This window comes from Artemia sp. Qi Xiang Cuo, chromosome 13 (genome assembly GCF_049724085.1).
Source record: "Artemia sp. Qi Xiang Cuo chromosome 13, ASM4972408v1, whole genome shotgun sequence".
NCBI lineage: Eukaryota > Metazoa > Arthropoda > Branchiopoda > Anostraca > Artemiidae > Artemia > Artemia sp. Qi Xiang Cuo.
Window position 1 is genome coordinate 51462740 of NC_142806.1, and position 18776 is coordinate 51481515.

The 18776-nt window shown below is 32.9% G+C and overlaps 1 protein-coding gene across 2 annotated transcripts in view; it reads left to right on the plus strand.

The window, feature by feature from the left end:
- LOC148945394 (uncharacterized) overlaps positions 1 to 9524 on the plus strand; it is a 78716-nt gene extending 69192 nt beyond the window's left edge. The window contains exons 6-7 of one of the 2 annotated variants that reach the window (XM_089098659.1): positions 8311 to 8643; positions 8728 to 9524. In XM_089098659.1, coding sequence (XP_088954785.1) covers positions 8311 to 8643; positions 8728 to 8894 — 500 coding nt within the window. In that variant the 3' untranslated portion in view covers positions 8895 to 9524. Of the gene's footprint in view, positions 1 to 8310 lie in introns of both variants that reach the window. The other variant, XM_089098658.1, reaches the window with a different exon arrangement.
- The last annotated feature ends 9252 nt before the right edge of the window (positions 9525 to 18776 follow it).

Here is an 18776-nt window from a genome sequence, read left to right on the forward strand (position 1 = left end):
AAAGGAGAAAGCCATAGGCTTGTCAGTCACTTTCTGGCATTTGACCTGTTAACACCTATGCTGGGTTAAATTTTTGAAACCCGTTTTTGGAAGTTATTATAATCCAAGTTTCAGTCATTGACCAGTTTCGAGCTATACTAACTGGATTTATTGTTAGTATAATTTAATATTTTCCCTAGTGCAATTATTACTGCACTAGGGGATAAATTATCAGATTTCAGCAAATCCTGCATTAATTGCAGGGTATCCCATGAGAGCATACAAATGCCTACGTGTAGTATGACTACTGATGACGCCCTTGAGTTCGTGAATAGTCCAGTGACTTCCGGTTTTTCACATAAATTATCAGGTTATAATGAACTAAACAAAAAGGTAATGGAGAAGTCATTACCAGACGATGACATTTTTATTATTTTTAAAAAAATTACGAAAGTGAAGGATAAAAGGGAAATAAACATAAAAATAAGGAGAAAAGAAAATGTGATCTGCAAGCATTTTGATAGTGGTTTCTGCAAGTTTCGCAAACAATGCAAGTCTCTGCATATTTGTCGTCAGTTTATTTCGGGATTTTATGTGTCTTATAAGTGTATTTTTGACCATGTTGATCTTTGTTCTGTTATATCTTGTATTGATAAGTCGTGTACTTTTGCTCGTGCATCTTCAGGATGGGAGCGCAGGTTTAAAACCCAACGTTTTTTAGAGCGACGCCAAAAGTATTCACGACCCCCCTCCCCCTCCCCTTGTTCGTGTTCCATTCGATTTTCAGTCTTATCCCCCTGCATACCCAATACAGAGCAGTATACCACAAGAATCCATCCCTCGAAACAATCCTCCGCCCCAAGTACTTACGCGTGCCCAGTCAGTCCAACCCCCACATTCACTTCACTCAATTCGGACCATCCCCAAACCCCCCCCCCCTCACTCATATTCCTCCCAAAAATCCACTTCCTTTCGACTCCTTTCTTCTCCGTGCGTCCAAGAAGTTACCGGCCGGTTCTGGACTCCACCCGTTATTTGCCGAAACAAACCCAACCCCTCCCCTCTCAGACACCCCCCCACCGTACTTCCGTCCCTCAGCATCATCTTGCCCCCCCGACCCCCCCCCCCCCACTTAAAGAACACTCCCTACTTGACTTATTCCCAGATCACCAGGAAACCTTTCTACCTTCCCTTGAACTTTATCCCCCCTGGCTACCCTACCAGTATGACTCTGGTTTAAGAGTAAGCAGGCAGAACGATCCAAAGGTAACACATCCGTGCAGAGTTTCTAAAACTTCAAATAGTAAGACGAATTCCAGCATAGTTCCATCCCAACTTAATAGTATTCTCATAATTTGTCCGCTGTCCTCCTTTCCTCTCAAGCCTGGTCCAGTCCCGCCTTTTAATAATGCCTGAAAACCACACCCTTACCCACATCATCCTTCTCATATAGTTCAACCCCAAATAACTCCATCCCGAATTGAAAAAAACATCCCAATACCCAAATCGGTTTAAATTTCCAACTTTCCTACTTACCAATGCTGAGCCTGAATTTTGACAAAATTACCGAACTCGAGGGTATCTCTGAAATTCATAAAATTAATTACTGCTGTGACAGAAGTTCAGTCCCAGAACCCAGATTTACTAAAAATCAACAATTATGCTCTGTCCATAAGGCTTCGCCCTCTCGATCACCCTCTCGGGAAAAATAGGAGTGGTAGTTTATTTTTTGTCCGAGATAACTTCCAACCAAAACTCAACCCCACCCCCAACTTATCAGATCATGAGGAAATTCTATGGCTGAGCCTTAGACCGAAAGTACTTCCCCGCCCTTTCAATTCAATTGTAACCGCTGTCTTCTATCATTCCCCTAACCAAAGTATTGACCAGAAACGCAAATTTATAGAATTTCTTATAAGTGCTGACTTTGTGTTATCAAAGTATCCGAACGCTGGTATTTGCTTACTTGGCGATGCGAATGACCTGAGGATAGACTATATCTGCACCTCTCTTAATATTAAACAACTGGTTAAAATATCTACAACAAAAGGTAACACCTCTCTGGATGTTATTTGTTCAAACATCAGCAAGTATTACAACTCCCCGAAAGCACTGTCACCACTAGGAGGCAGTTACCACTACTGTCTTCTTTTTTCTCCCTCTTCAGCCATTAAACATTCCTTTACTACTTCCATTAGGGTTTGCCGTCCCCTCAGTGACACAGACCTTTTTTCTTTTGGATCATGGCTGACCAGTGTAAGTTGGTCAGACCTTTATAACTCTAATAACTTTGATGATAAAATGTAGATTTTTTACAAAAAACTAACTGATTCCTACTCATTATGTTTCCCAGAAAAAAAAATCAGAAAATGCTCCAGTGATAAACCTTACATAAATAATCACATAAAAATTCTAATCCGCACAAAAATAAGCTTATTTAACAGGGGTAATTTAGCTGAAGCAAATAAGTTAAGACAGGAATTAAAAAGTCAAATTACAAAAGCTGCCCGAGCCTATTATAAAAATAAAATTAAAGACTTGCGCCATGATAAACGAAAGAACTGGTACTCTGAAATTAAAAAACTTACCAGCAAGAGGCAAGAAACATCTAAATTTTTAGACAAATGAACTTCCAAAGACCACAGCTTATGAACTCAACGAGTTACAGACTGCTATTTTCTAGATTCTGCCATCACTATCTTACGCACTTTCAGGTATTCCTGATCCTTTTTCACTCCCACATATTTCTCCACTTGGTGTTGTAAAAAAAATTGAAAAACTAAAACGATCAAGCATTTGCCCTTTAGATATTCCTGTTCCTCTGATTAAAGCTTTCAGTGATTACCTCTCAAAACCCCTATCCACCCTGTTTAATGAAATTACCGAATCTGGACAGTTCCCTCAATATTGGAAATAAGGCTTTATTACCCCAATCAAAAAGAAAAATGGGAAGCCTGGCTTTGATGGCATTCGTCCTATTACCCACACCTCGATTTTTTCAAAATTTTATCAAACTTTTCTCGCAGACTGTCTTAAGGGGAAAGTTCTCTATCTTATTGATCTGGGTAATACTGGTTATCTCAAGTCTGCATCAACGTCTCGTTGATTGACAAATTTTGACGATACAATGGATAAATTACTTGAAAAATCAAATGCTTTATTGAATCTGATTCAGATTGATCTTCAGAAAGCTTCCGTTTTGATTAACCACAATTTACTCATAGATAAACTTATAAATGAATTCCATATTGAAACTTTCCTTGTTAAGCTCGTTGCCTCTTTTCCCTCTAATAGATCCCAAGCAGTTAAATATCTAAATTGTTTCTCAAATCATCTCCCCATATTTAATGGCATTCCTCAGGGGACTATTCTAGGCCCTCTCCTTTTTTCTCTAATGATTAATAGCCTTTCCACCCTTTATGACAATAGGTGGAAATTTGTCGATGACTTGACAGTTTTAGAGATATGTCATAAAAACATCTTTAGCAACCCAATGGGCATACTCCAAGATATTGCCTGTGAGGTCTCTTCCCTTGACATGACAGTTAACACTTCTAAATCCGCAATAGTCTCAGTAAGTTTCCTTAAATCCCCTCCCCTTTTTCTTCATCCTATTCCTCCTGAAACCTCTGTCACATCTCTTAAACTCCTTGGTGTTACAATTTCTTCCAATTTGAAATGGGATGCCCATATAAATAATATCCTACGACAAGCAAACTCCTCGCTTTCCCTTATTAAACTTTTAAATAAATTCAGTTGCCCCCAATCACATTTGCTACAAGTATACATTTCTTTTGTGCGTCCCATATTAGAGTATGCTTGTCCTGTGTGGCAGCCTTGCCACTCAAAATGAAGCAACACAAAAAATGGAAAAATATCCAAAAGAGAGCTCTAAGAATTATTTTTAAAGAGGGCAAGATACCGTATTTGCATTTGTTAAATATTTCAAACCTAGAGACCCTCGAGAGACGAAGAAATAATTTGTGCCTCCGTTTTGGTAAGTTGGCACTTTTGAGCCCCCGTAATGCGAACCTTTTCCCTGAATACCATGTACCTGATAGAAATCGTCCTACACAAACTGTGTCCCAGCCTATCCCAACCTTATCTCCCATCCTTTGTACTACCTTGAAGTATAAGAAATCTTTTGTCCCTTTTTTTACTGATTTAATAAATAGTGGTTAATTTGGTACATAAATTTTGTCTTTTCTCTTATATAATAAAAGAAACAGCTCGGTTTTCTTTATACTCTTTTTTTGTTCCCTATCCTCTTTTTACGTTTTTTTTTAAACATTAGTTATTGTGTATATTATTTATTTTTTTCAGTTTTATCAGTTTTTATCTTTTTAACTAGTTGCTATTTTGAAGTTTTTAATATAACTGACAAAGTAATCATACAGCATTCAGATATTTGATTATTTATTTATTTTTATTTTTTTTGAATTGGTTGCCAATCTTTAAGTTGTTGTGCTTTTGTTATGATTTTCTTGCTTGTTTGTTTTTTTATGGACTTCGAAATTCGAATTCGGCCCTTCAGGGCTTGTGATAGTAATTTCTCGAAATAAATATCTTATCTTATCTATCTTATCTAATACGAAATGTTGAATTTGTTTAGTAAACTTTACTGTTGAGTTTTTTTTATGTCAATTTTGTTTGTATTTTGTTTTAGAAGTTGAAGATGCTTTACCAAGTCATAATGAAGAGGTCTTTGGCGTTCAAAACCTTCTTTTATTTCCTAAACGTGAAGATGTTCCTTCGGGTAATTTTCCTGGCTTTTCAGGACCTTTAAAACTTCAACCTAACACCCAGGAATCAGGTGCCATAGTTTTTGACTGTCAAGGTATTTTTAATTTTTTTTTTTATAGAATCAGATATATTGGATGATGGCTTATTTGAAGAAAAAAAAACCGGGACGGATAATTGACGATGTTACGAATTTAGACTAATCTGAAAACGGATTTTTTTTTTTTTTTGGTCTAGTAGGAACGTTTCACATCGTAACTTGAAAGAGTTCCATTTTTTATAAATCAAGACTTGAATTTGTTTATTATCATCTGATTTCATTGTGATAGATTATGATCTGGATAAAAGCACAAATGAGTCTCTGCTGCCTACCAGAAGTTTTTAACTATATTTTATAACACACTTTTAATATATATTTTCTTATATAATATATTTTATAGTATAGAGTATTAATTTTACTAAAAGCTTTTAGACTCAAACAAAAACACAGAATTAATTTTGTTGAGATAAGAGTCAAAAGTTTTTTTTTGGGTTTTGATTATTTTTTTCTAATTTTTGCGGAATGAGGTCAATTGAACTTATATCCTCATGAAAAAAGTCTTGCACGAAATTCTGGAGAGCTCAAATGAAAAATAGAAACTTTAGACAAGCCTAATGTAAAATCGAGGAATATGCTCATCAATGAAATGAAATGAATCAATGAAAGTGAAATAAATATAAAATCAATGAAATGAAACATATGATAGATGTTTGCCTGAAAATGTATTATTTATATACATCTTCATCATTACGAAATTTATTTTTGTCTTTTTTTTATCTACTCAGCCGTTTTTGTATTGACATCAATTTAAACAATACTATTAGTGTCAGGACTAAAAATTATTTAAGAAGTAGCAAGCCAAACTAAGGATTGTTATAGAAAAAAAAATCGAAAAAGATTTATATTTTTTTGTTTAAATGACAATGTCAATAAAAAACGAACAGAAATTAATTTAAAACACTTTTTCCACAAAAGTAGTTCTTCAAAGAAAAGTAAAGAGCAGCATTAAACCAAAAATGAGCAGAAATAAAATAAACAAATCTTCCAAGCGTAAAACTACCACAAATCACAATCAATTAATAAATAAAACCCCAAACCAACAAAAATTACAATAAAAAACCGAGTCAAACTCAAAATGAGAAAAAATTAACATGAGTAGGGCTGCAACCCCCATGCCAGAACATTGTTTGCACTTTACAGAAAAAAATAAAGCAAATGACCATGGTTTGTAAGTTTGATATACTTATACTAATATTTATTTCTTAAAGTTGTAATAAATTTTATTGAATAAAGACAAAAAGTGAAAACATTTAAAATCTATTTTGTTTTCATTAAATTGCAAATTGTATTCTGGTCTTGAGAATGCATGAGGGTGGTCAGTTGCTCAATTGCTGTAAATTGACAATTGCTCAAAATGAACAAACTGAGCCATCAAATGCGGCAAGATCAAGAGGACGACCTGATAAATTTAAATTTACGTATAAAAATCAACAACCAAGACCATCAAAAGTGACAAGACCAATCTGAGCAGCTAAGTTGAAGGGAATTGAAAAATAAATGTCTGAAATAATAACAAACGATAATGAAGAAGAAAGAAATATGCAATTAAAAGATAAGGGGGAGCGAAAAATACAACGCATCAAAAACGAAAGTGAATCACAAGAAAATATGCGGCTACAAGACAACATGCCACAACGAGGATCAGAACAAATCAAAAATAAAATTGAAGAACAAAGAAATAAAGATGCAGTAAACTCTGCAAATGCTAATTTAAATTTATTGGGACCCTACAGGTGTGTATTTATTCGCTTTGGAGTCCTCCATTTTTCCGAGGAAAGAATAGCCAACAAAGATGATTCATTTTGAGGTTGCTGCTTACTTGCTTGAATTGCATTTCCACGTCCACAATTTCCAAGTAAATGGGTTTGGCCTTTTATAGGACGTCACTAGTTCTCTAAAGATTTCCACAAACGAATCCGAAACTTGAACTCATGTGTTGGTTGAGCTTCACTTTACATAAGCGATAATCGAACCATCAATAGTTGGTAGGTTTTCAGCTTCAAAGTAGCTGGACAAATTTATCACCAATTAAACGGCACATCCATCACAAACCCCTGAAGGGGATTTTGAACCACCTTCATATAGCCAAATATGCTTTTTAGACCCTAAGATAAAGCTGTTGAAGAACGTATTGAACATTGTTTAAACTATTGGATCTCTTGGAAGAAATGTTGCAAGACATAAACAACTATGCCAAAGGTTACATGAAAATGTGAGAATTGGAGGATGATGTAAATCAACCTGCTGATTCACTGGAACAACAGCCTCAGGTAGAAGATACGCGACAATGAGAATCAATATATAAAAGTATGTCGCGTAGCCGTGCCGGAAACCCATAGCTTTGTCACGTAAAGATAATATGGTATTTTGTTGAGATGTTTCTGCTTATATCCCTTAAACTTTTGACAGCTCAAAAACAAAGGAACTATTAATTTTTTGAACGAAAATTTTATGTCTATGGGAAAAGGCATTTTAAGAGTTACCGTGTTTATATGCATAATATTTTAATATCCAAGCTACAAAAATGTACAGGATTTTAAACTAAATAGTTTCAGGTGGTAAAATATATTTTTAGTAAACTAATAAACAAGCATAAATTATTATGTTGAGTTCTTAACATTCTTCACTCCCCAATATTTCACTCCAATAAAAATTTACATTGGCGTAAATACATAAATATAGTGTGTGTAAATGAGCTGCATCAGCAACAACGAGTGCGTACTAATAAGAAACCATGTAAATGTAATCCATACAATAAAACCTTCTTTTTACAATAAAAACCTTCTTTTTTCGCAGACAGAAGAATACTCATTGAAGAATTAAAGCTATTCCGCGCAAATAAAACATAATTAATTTGTGCATATTTCTTTTGATAGGCGAATAAAACTTTCACAAATAGATTTACAGTTTCTAAAACCCCCTCTCTCTCTCAAATATCTCTTCTTTAAAATGGTTGTGAAAAATTAATTGACAGTATCTACAAGCTCCCCCCCCCCCCTTTCCTCATCAACAGCCAAATCTTCCCAACTGTTAAAACTCAAACTTCAAAACCTAGAGATTAATCTCCTGCCAATTCGCCCAGAATATTTGGTGATAAAATTGTCCGTAAGTTAACACGGTACTCACAAGATAGTAGGATGGCTAAGCTTATTAACACTATCTTTGTAAGCCGAAGACTGGCAGAATCGATACAAGATAATTGGGTATATAGGAGTGATGTTATTATATACACAATGGTAAATGATCCAGTTCAAATTGTTTATAACGATTTATGAGCTTTAAAAATATCTTATGAGCTTAATTTATGAGCTTTAAAAAATAAAAATAATGCTTCTAGCAATAGATTTGAATCTGTCCAAACCTCTCGTTTTGCTATTTTTTTTCTGAATTTGTCTGAGTTTTTTGTGATTACTTTGGGATATATGATTGTGAATGTCTTATTATAGCGTTTTAGCTTTTTTTCCATCCCCTTTATTTTATTTTTTTTGTAGGAGTTGCAGATACTTCACCAAGTAATACCAATACACCTATGGAAGCTGCAAATTCTAATATTGGCTTGAATAGTAAAGAATGCAGAAAAGACTATGAGTGCAATATATGCGATAAAAGATTTCCCTTCCATTCAGCATTGGAAAGACATCAAAGAATTCATACAGGAAAAAAACTGTTTAAATGTGATGTGTGTCAGAAGAGTTTTTCTCGATTGGACTCTTTAAATATACATCAAATAATGCATACAGGGAAACAACCGTTTATATGTGATGTGTGCAAAAAGAGCTTTTCTCGATCAAACCATTTAAATAGACATCAGAGACTGCATACAGGTGAAAAACCGTTTAAATGTAATGTGTGTCAGAAGAGTTTTTCTCGATTGGACTCTTTAAATAGACATCAGAGACTGCATACAGGTGAGAAACCTTATAAATGTGATGTATGTGAGAAGAGCTATTGTGATTCGAGTGCTTTGAGTAAGCATCAAACAGTTCATACAGGTGAGAAACCATTTGAATGTGATGTGTGTCAGAAGAGTTATTTTGGATTGGACTCTTTAAATAGACATCAAAGACTGCATTAAGGTGAGAAACTGTTTAAATGTGATGTGTGTAAAAAATGTTTTTCTTAATCAAGCCGTTATAATAGGCACCAAAAAGTGCATAAGAGAGTATTTTCAGTTTAAGACGAATCTGAACTGTCATCTCACAACCCATTCTTGGAGAAACTCCATTAATGACTGGATCAGTGCAAGACACTAGGCTATATAGGAGAGATGTTATTAAATACATGTTGGTATATATTCAAGTTCCGACTGCTTATAATGATTTACAAGGTTCAAAAATAATGTATTCTGACGGCTGATCGTTTATTATTTCTAAACATAATATAATCAAGTTCCAGCTTCCTCTAATGATTTAGGATTAAAAATCACGTGTTCCGACTGCTGATTAGCTGATCGGTTATTATTTCTATATATGATATAATCATGGACTTTTTCCAACGATTTGGGAGCTTTAAAAAGCACGTGTTCTGACTGCTGATCTGTCGGATCAGCACTTATGAACTTCTGCAATTTTTGGCAGTAGCGGGTGCCACATAAAAAAAAAAAAAAAAAGAGAAAAATATAGGCAAAAATAATCAAAATTAAGCTAAAAACATATGGTACCAATAAGTTTAAGAAGGTTTAGCTTGCCTTTAAAAGGATAGTGAAAGCGTTATCAAATTCTACGAGGTTCTTACGGGTTGTGGCAAAGTTCTGTATAGAATTAAAAAAAGCTTATCGTTTGAATTAAACGGCCATTTTGCTACAGGAATCGTTCTTAAAGAATTGGGACAAAAAGTCAAAAGTTTAACATAAAGAGAAAGTTCTTGAAGAGGGGCCAACCCTTTTTATATACGTAGTAATTTCTGTTTGTTTTAAGTGTTTTTGCTCCTTACTTTCAGTTGAAACTTTTTTCTAAATTTAATTTCTGATCTTTTTTAAAAATTACGTGGGAATCTGGCTTGCCCTCCAAGACAAATTCCTTTCTCCTATGGAAAATTCCTCCATGGAAAGTTCTTTACACGTAAAATGTCCTTCCCCTCCCTCACCGGAGAAATTTACCCTAGACAATGCCATTTTAGCTGAAAATTCCACCGAAAAAATTTCCTGCAGATGAACTCAGGTGATTTTTTTTTAGCACACTTTAATTTGCAAAATTCTTTAATGTTTGATGGTTTTTAAAGTCATGCCGGTAATCCCTTCCTATGTGGAAAATTTTTCCATCAAAAACCCAGCAAAAGGGTATTTTCCAGCAAAGTTTTTTTTGGGAGGCGAGAGGTGTACAACAGAAACTTTAAAAAACGCATCAAAACTGTGAAATCGATATCTACTCCCATATGATTTCTGGGAATAATTCTGGTCTACGCTGTTATTATGAAAGTAAAGAGTAACATTAAACCCCAAAATGAGCAAAATATATTCTTTATAGGATGGGGATAGCCCCCTTCTCTACCTCATGATCGCAGAAACTTCGGAGTGTGCTTTTTTTTTTTTTTTTTTTTTTTTTTTTTTTTTTTTTTTTTGCCAAGTAATTACCTCTTAAACATAATATGAATTCAGGTTGGATCTAGTGCTGGTGGAGGAATCATCAAAAATTCCTCCCCGACGGACCTTAACCCTGGTTCAGGCTTTACCTGAAATTGATGATTATTTGGCGAATTTATCACTTATTTTAAAAGGGTAGCATAAGCAAATGTTCTGTTTAGGGTATTTTTTGGTTTTGTTGTTTTTTTTTTTTTTTTTTTTTTTTTTTTTTTTTTTTGTATATGATTATTAAGAGCAACCTTTTTAATTATGTACTGTTGGCTTGTACGTTGGACATGTCTTGGATTTTTCTATTGTTTGTCGTTTTGGCTTTATTTGATTTCTGATTTTATATTGAATAATATTGATAAGGATTATATTCAAAGGGGTCTGCCGAATATTAGTAAGTGTAATGGTTGTTGTTTTCTTTGTCAAGATCACATCATCCCTCGAAATTATGTTAAAAGCACTTTATATAATAAAAAGTTTCAATGTTTATTAACAGGATAGGAAAATTGTAAAAACAAATAATATTATCTATTTAATAGAAAGTAAAAATTGTCAATTACAATATGTGGGGACAACAATTAACAACATATATATGAGATTTTCGGGACAGAAAACTACAATTACCAAGGAAAAAACTAACAATTATCTCGTTCTACATTATAATAATGGTACTTGCTCTGTATCTAATCTAACTATTACAATTTTAGAAAATCTGGACCTAGAAATCTTTACTAAAGAAGAAAAAAATAATAAAATACGCAGAAGAGAAGAGTATTGGATCCATGCTCTGGGTATCACGTATCCTTTTGGGCTAAATGATAGAGAAGCTAAATAAGGAGACATGTCGAATGTAGTTCCTAATTGTATCAATGGGTTAACTGAGCACCCTTCTTTTAATTGCCCCACTAAACGTAAAAACCGATTAAGAGGACATAGGAAAAATAATAAAAAGAAATATTTAGATTTAAATGCATTTTTAATCGATTTAGGTCACATATTTGAGACTAATGGAATGACTAGGTTTAATAAAATCTTTAAATAAGTTATCAAGGAATAATTTAATAAAAGTATTCTGGATTGCAAAAAGTAGTACAACATGTAACTCAAAAAATAAATTAATTTATGATGCAGTTTGCATTTTAGCTAAATCAAAATTTATTTCAAAATATAATAAATCTGATAAAATTGTAAATAAGGATAATAGATTATATTTATCTATTAATTTTTGTTCTAAACAAATAGAAGATATTAATTTGCCAAGAATTTTAAACCAGCGGAGAGTAAAGAATGCCCTTCCATGTAATTTGGTGTATAATGGTAGTCCAATTTTAACACATAAATTTTCAAAAACAATTGGTCAAATGATCTATAACTATAATTCAATACTTAAAAAACTGGGCAAGGGGAGTAATTTGAAAATGGTTTGTTATTGCGAGCAACTTTTACTTTATGGGGATCAAAATTATGAGCTTCTTGTAACGGAGAAATTGTACGTTATAGAGCATTGGGACCTTAAAAATATAATGAAAATGGGTTCTCAGTTCCGTCTTTCTTAACGCATAAGGCCAGCAGATATTCTTAGGGGATTAAATAATTATTTAAACTTATTTATTGATAATTGGTGCAAGAAGGAGAAAATTACTAAAGATAGATTTCAGAATTGGATAAATTTGATTTTGACTAGTGTAAGAAATAGCATGTATAGAATTAATCCAACAGATTCTGTGAAAAATTCAATATTTTACAATGCCAATATGAAACAAGCAATTGCTAATATACAGAATGAATTTATAATTATACCAGTTGATAAGGCTAGCAATAATTTTGCCATGATTTGTCAGAGACTATTGTGATATTTTATCAAAACAATTACAAACAACAAATACATACGAAAAGGCCCATATGGAGGAGAATAGTTTAATTGAAAATATAAAAGAAAGAATTTTGAAAAAATTTAATATTAAAATAAATGATAATGATAAACAGTTTCCTTTCTTATATTGGAAAATAAAATTTCATAAAAATCCACCAAAACCACGTTTTATTGCTGGGGCAGCTAGGTGTCCAACCGGAATTGCGGCTACTGATATATCTTTAAGCTTAGGAGAAATTAGAAATAAATCTAAAGCATATTGCTCTGGAATTAAAAAATTTTCTAACTTTAACCCATATTGGAGTGTTAATAACTCGTTACAAGTGATAGATTCTTTGGCAAATGTTTCAGCTAAAAGAGTCGAGTAATTTGATTTTACTGATTTGTATACAAATTTGTCACTAAACTTTGTATTAGAAAAATTGAAAATTGTAATAAAGAAATCTTTTCTTTTGTCTAATATCGGATTTTTGAAAATTGATACTTTTAATAAAAAAGCCCGATGGACGAATTTCTTTAGAAGTACTATTAATTCAAGATGTTATAGCTTTGATATGGTATATAAGATATTTGAATTTGTTATATTTAATAAATACATAATATTTAATATAACTTTATGTAAGAAAACTGTCGGTATTAGTAAGACTTTGAATGTGACTGTATTCACAGTGTACCTGGTTTTCAGTTCAGGAAAACACGAATATATTATTAATAAAAAAAGACTAAGTAATGTAAAATATAACATTTAAAACAATAAAATATATCTAGTCGATCTCTGAATAATAAATTGTGCACAATTTATTGAGATTTCAAAAAATATTTATCCACATGAGTTAATTCTTGAGCCTAGCTATGGGATGGGACACTCCGACAATTTCTTAGATTTAAATATTAATATTTCAAATAATAATAAATTAGTTTTTAAATTATATAATAAAACGGATGATTTTAATTTTGAATTAATTAATTTTCCATTTCTTGAAAGTAATATACATTCAAATATTACTTATTCGGCTTATTATTCCCAATTATTTAGGTATGGAAAAATATGCAGTAATTACACAGATTTTAAAAATAGATGTAAAAAGCTGAGCGAAAAACTGATCTTAAGAGGTTTTTCTGCCAAAAAAATTAGTTCGCAATTCAAAAAATTTAGTTTCATGTATCATGAACTTTTAAGTAAATATACAAAAAATTATAAAGAAATACTGAATGATATTTTAATATGATTTCTCTTGCGCTTTACTTTTTTTGGAAGTTTGAGTTTGTAGGGGTTTTCAAACAAGCTTGAGGATCTTTAAATTGGTAATTGGTTCCAGATACCAATAAAAGATACATCTGGACATGTCTTCATTTGTTCCAGAATGGTCTGTTTCAGTGACCTCTGGGATTTTACTATGGAAACATTGAAAGACTTTTTGTATGTAATTTTTAATAGCTTGACTAGTATGCATGTATTTCACAAGTTTTACCTGACATAGGGTTACCATATAGATCTTATGGTAGAGGCTCCACCGTGCCGGGTAAAGAATGTAAATCCTCGAAACCCGTTAAGGCAGGTGGTATTCTTCTGATGAGCCCTAAATGGAAGGTTCTACTTGGAAATATTTTACTAGATTTAAGGTGCTTTTGCTGGTAAATTTACAACGACTTACATTTATTGATGACAACTTTGCATGGATTTGGACTTTTCTATTTGGTTGACGGTTCGGGTATACTGTTTGGTCCTAGGTAGTTGGATAGATGGGTAGGGTAAAAGCCTCGTTCAAGTGCACATTTGTCCCAATTGCTGGATTAGGACGACAGTTTTTTTTTTTTTTTTTTTTTTTTTTTTTTTTTTTTTTTTTGCCAAGTAATTACCTCTTAAACATAATATTTAAACAATGAGCGAATTGGCTAACTTACAGTCCTTGTCCTGATCGCTGTAGGGGATTTGACATCAAGTTTATCCGATCACCCCTTCAATAGAAATCGTATATGTTAATAATAGGTAACTAGTATAACTTATAGCCTGACCCTGAGGACTGTAGGGGGGATGTCCTCCCTGAGGACCTTTCAACTATGTTGAACAAAATGGCTATCTGAAAACTTTGATTCGATGTCTTTGGGGAATTGACGGGCGCTAGGAGGGGTACTTTTGAATCTCTAAATCAGCCCTTTCAAACAGAACTTTCAATTTCCAATCGAATGAGCCCATTTGAAGTTCCTACGACAACTGGTCAGAAAACAAAGTGCCTTGGTCAGAAAATAAAAAAAATAAATGAAAAGTACATTGTGCCCATATCGTTCTTTACTTAGGCAAGTTCTTTTCCCAAGAAACACAAGTCTTGATAACAATGAATACGTAACAAAATCATATTTGTATGCTAATTCAAAATATATAAAATTCATCAAGTTTAATGTTGCCCATCAAAAGTTAAGAACCCGTGAAAATTTGCCCAATTTGAAAGCGGGAAGCGCACCCAAAATATCAAGTATTCTTAATGAAAATCACGCCATCAGATTCAGCGTATCACAAAACCCTACTGTAGAGATTTCAAGCTTCTATATACAAAAAAGCGGAATTTTGCATTTCTTGGCAGAAGCAATATCACGGATGTGTCTTTATTTGTTTTTTGTTAGTTTTTTTTCCTAGGGATGATCGTTGCAAACCTGTGATCCTATAATTCCGGGAAAGGGCTCATTTTATCAGAAATCAAAAGCCCTAATGTCCTTTTTAAGTTACCAAAAATATTGGAGGGTTGTTAGCTCCCCTCCCATGCCCCTCTTCCCCAAAGTCATCTTATCAATATTTTGATATAGCCATTTTGTTCAATATAGTCAAAAGATCTATTAACTATAGTATGTCTTTGAGGATAACTTAACCCCCCCCCCCCCAAAGACCCCGGGGGAAGGGCTGCAAGCTATGAACTTTGCCCATACCTTAAATTTATTATTTTCTATCGGGAAGTGTACAGATGCCTTATTTGGGGGGGGGGGGTTATAGTAGGGAGGGTTATCATTGCAGGATCTTCCCATGGAGGAATTGTTTATTGGGTAAGAGAATTTTCCATGAAGGGGAAGGTGGATTTCCAGATATTATTTAAAAAACAATCAGAAATTAAATTAAAAAAAACTGTTTTTTTACTGAAAGTAAGGAGCAACATTAAGACTTAAAACGAACAGAATTTTTGACGGGTATGAAGGAGGTTTCCCCCTCCTCAATACCTCGCTCTTTACGCTAACATCTTTATAGAACTTAAAACGCTTATTATTCTAACTAAACAGCCCTTGTGTTTCAGGAGTTATTCTTAAATAATTGGAACAAAAAGTCAAACTTTAGCGTAAAGAGGAAGATGTTGAGGAGGTGTAAACCGCGTCATATACATAATAATAACTGTTCATCTTAAGTTTTAATGTTGCTCCTAACTTTCAGTTGCAAAAAACTTCTTTTTTATATTTAATTTAAAAACATGAGGCAGAAACAATTAAGTGAAGTATAGAGAAGCTATTCCTGTTTTTTTATTATTCATAATGTCAGTAGCAACTTTTTACTAAAATGTAACGGTAATCATTAGGAGTATTACGTTAGTTACTACTCCAACATGAACTAGAGATGAAATAAATAAAAAGCGAATTCGTCATTAATCGATAGCTTTATCATTGTCTAAACAAATAAAAAATCGGCTTCATCATTAGTTGAAGACTTGATCGTCGTTTGATGAGTTTTTTGTAGCTAATTCAGATGAAGTTATTGCTCATTCTGAATTGTTTTACCATCGAGGGTGAAAGAAAACATATAAGAAAAATGTAATACTCAAAGAATAGATAATTTAGAAAATGGAGCTAAAGATACTAAAATGAAAATTATTACTTCTTTAGAGAAAAATGATTGTAAGGATATATAGAAGGATAAATCGGATATATCGATATAGGGATGTATCGACTTCATCATTAGTTGATGACTTGATCGTCGTTTTATGATTTTGTGTAGCAAATTCAAATGAATTTGCTGCTTATTCTGAATTGTTTTACCATCTAGCAAGCGCGGATCCAGGATTTTTTTTGCGGGGGGGGGGGTTTACTAATTTTTGACTCAGTTTTCGACTTATTTTACTGATTTTTACCTAGGTTTTACTAATTTTCAACTTATTTTCGACTCGGTCAAAAATTTCGGGGGGGGGGGGGTTCAAACCGGGTAACCCCCCCTGGATACGGCCTTGCCATCTAGGGTGAAAGAAAACATATAAGAAAAATTTAATGCTCAAATAATAGATAATTTAGAAAATGGAGCTAAAGATACTAAATGAAAATTATTACTTCTTTACAGAAAAATGATTGTAAGGATATATAGAAGGATAAATCGGATATATCGATATAGGGATGTATCGACTTCATCATTAGTTGATGACTTGATCGTCGTTTTATGATTTTGTGTAGCAAATTCAAATGAATTTGTTGCTTATTCTGAATTGTTTTACCATCTTGGGTAAAAGAAAACATACAATAAAAATGTAATGCACAATTAGAGATAATTTAGATAATGGCATTAGTAATTCTTTACGGGAAATTGATTGCAAAGAAAGATACGGAAAAAATTAATAGAAATTCTGGTACTTATGCCTTATAGCAACCACACTCAAGTTCTTAGTTTGAGTAGAACCGGTTCCTTTCTGTATTTCAGTATCTACCCGGTGATAATCAGCTTAGCGGGAGAGAGATAAATTACAATGTACGTATATTTTAATTAAATATTTTTGAAATATGTTTTAAATATGTAATAAAGTTTAAATAAATTTTAAATATGTATTATTTTTAAATGCCTTTTTTTAATGTTTTTAAATGTGTTTTATATATAGAGTTGGTTGGTTAGGTTAGAAACCATTTAAACACCATTTAATATAACGTGTTCTGGGTGGCCTGATTTCCATAATTCTCTGTTGTAATTTCCATAATTTTGTTAACTAAGTATTTTATTTTCATCATATTTAGGTATATTTCATTAGGACTAACCTAACTTCACTGCTTGAGTGTGGTGGCTATAAGACATAAGTACCGAAATTCTATAATATATTTTGCTGAAACACAGAGTATTGGAAAACAAAGAAGATCAAAATGTAACCCAAATTTAAAAATTGTCGGTGGCCTTTTATGATGGGAGTGCATTCACGTGTTGCATGAATTGTGGCATTTTCGGCGCGAAGAGACAAAGTGTTGCGGAAATGTGCCAAGTGTGAGGAGACAAATGGTGCACCATCATGTTTCTAAAGTAATTAATTCTTAAAAAACAAAGCTTTTTTGGATTGAAGTAGAGAGCGCAGTTGAAACTTGAAAGAAAAAAAATTAAACTTGAAAGAAAACTTGAAAACCGATGCAACAATTAGCAGCGCGGAAAATTCTTTAGTCAACAGTCAGAAAATAAAAGACTAATTCATAAATAGTTCTTTATCGTTCTTGACGTCTATGAATTTTAGTGTACCCTTTTCTATAATAATCTTTAGAATACAAAGAAATATGAAAAAATTATAAATAAAAAAAGTGTTTAATTGTAAGTATCTACTAAATATACAGATTTATAAATATTTTTGTTTACTATAATCTTGAAAAAGTTCAAGCAAGCTCGGTTTTCATGTAAGCGATAGTTTTTCAGAGTTAAGCAAATATAGGGAAATATCGCGTGTCAGTTTAGTTGAACCAGCTTTGTAGATCCACGTCCATAAACTGTGAAGCAATAATTTCTGCTCGTTTTAAGTTTTAGCTTCACTTTTTAACTTCTATCACAAAAACTTTGTTTTTAAAGTTAATTTTTGTTCGTTTTTAACTTTTTTTTTGAATGTAGACAATAAACCTTACTTCTAACTTAGGTAATGAAATTAAATTGTTAACATAGAGGGATTTTTGTATTAGGCAAAGAGGTCATTTTTGATCCTGGGTCTCGAAAAAGGTAAAATTTTAAGAAATTGCAAGAAAAGGTAAAATTTTAAGAAGAGGGATGTTGAACACAATCAAAACATCCAATCTGCTTACTGGTTGTCAAGAGTGAATATAGGCAATATATAAGGAACGTCCGAGGGTAATAGATTGAAACTTTCAGGGTATGTTAAGGGGGTGTTGAATAATAATTTGAGGGCAATCAGCCCCACTATCTCTTTTTATGTGCCTCCTCTCCTCAGCACTGACCAAAACATTGAAAAACCCATTTTGTTCAAACTAGTCAAAAGGTTCAATAGCTGTGCCTCCGGGTATGCCATTCCTCCCACAGCCCCAGGGCAAGGATTACAAATTCTGCAATTTGCCTATTATTTACATGCAGGATTTATAATAATAATAATTTATTTATGCCCACTCATGAACAAAAAATGACAAGCGAAGTACAGAGAGAGAAAAATGAAAAAAGAAACTATAACAATCAAAATCATACACACTATAATACCACACTAACCAATCAGCACAGTCACAAAGGGTGTGCACCGGCAATAACTCGGATAATTTTTCGAATGATCTTTTTCTAGCCTGATTTCCCAGATCTGGCAGTA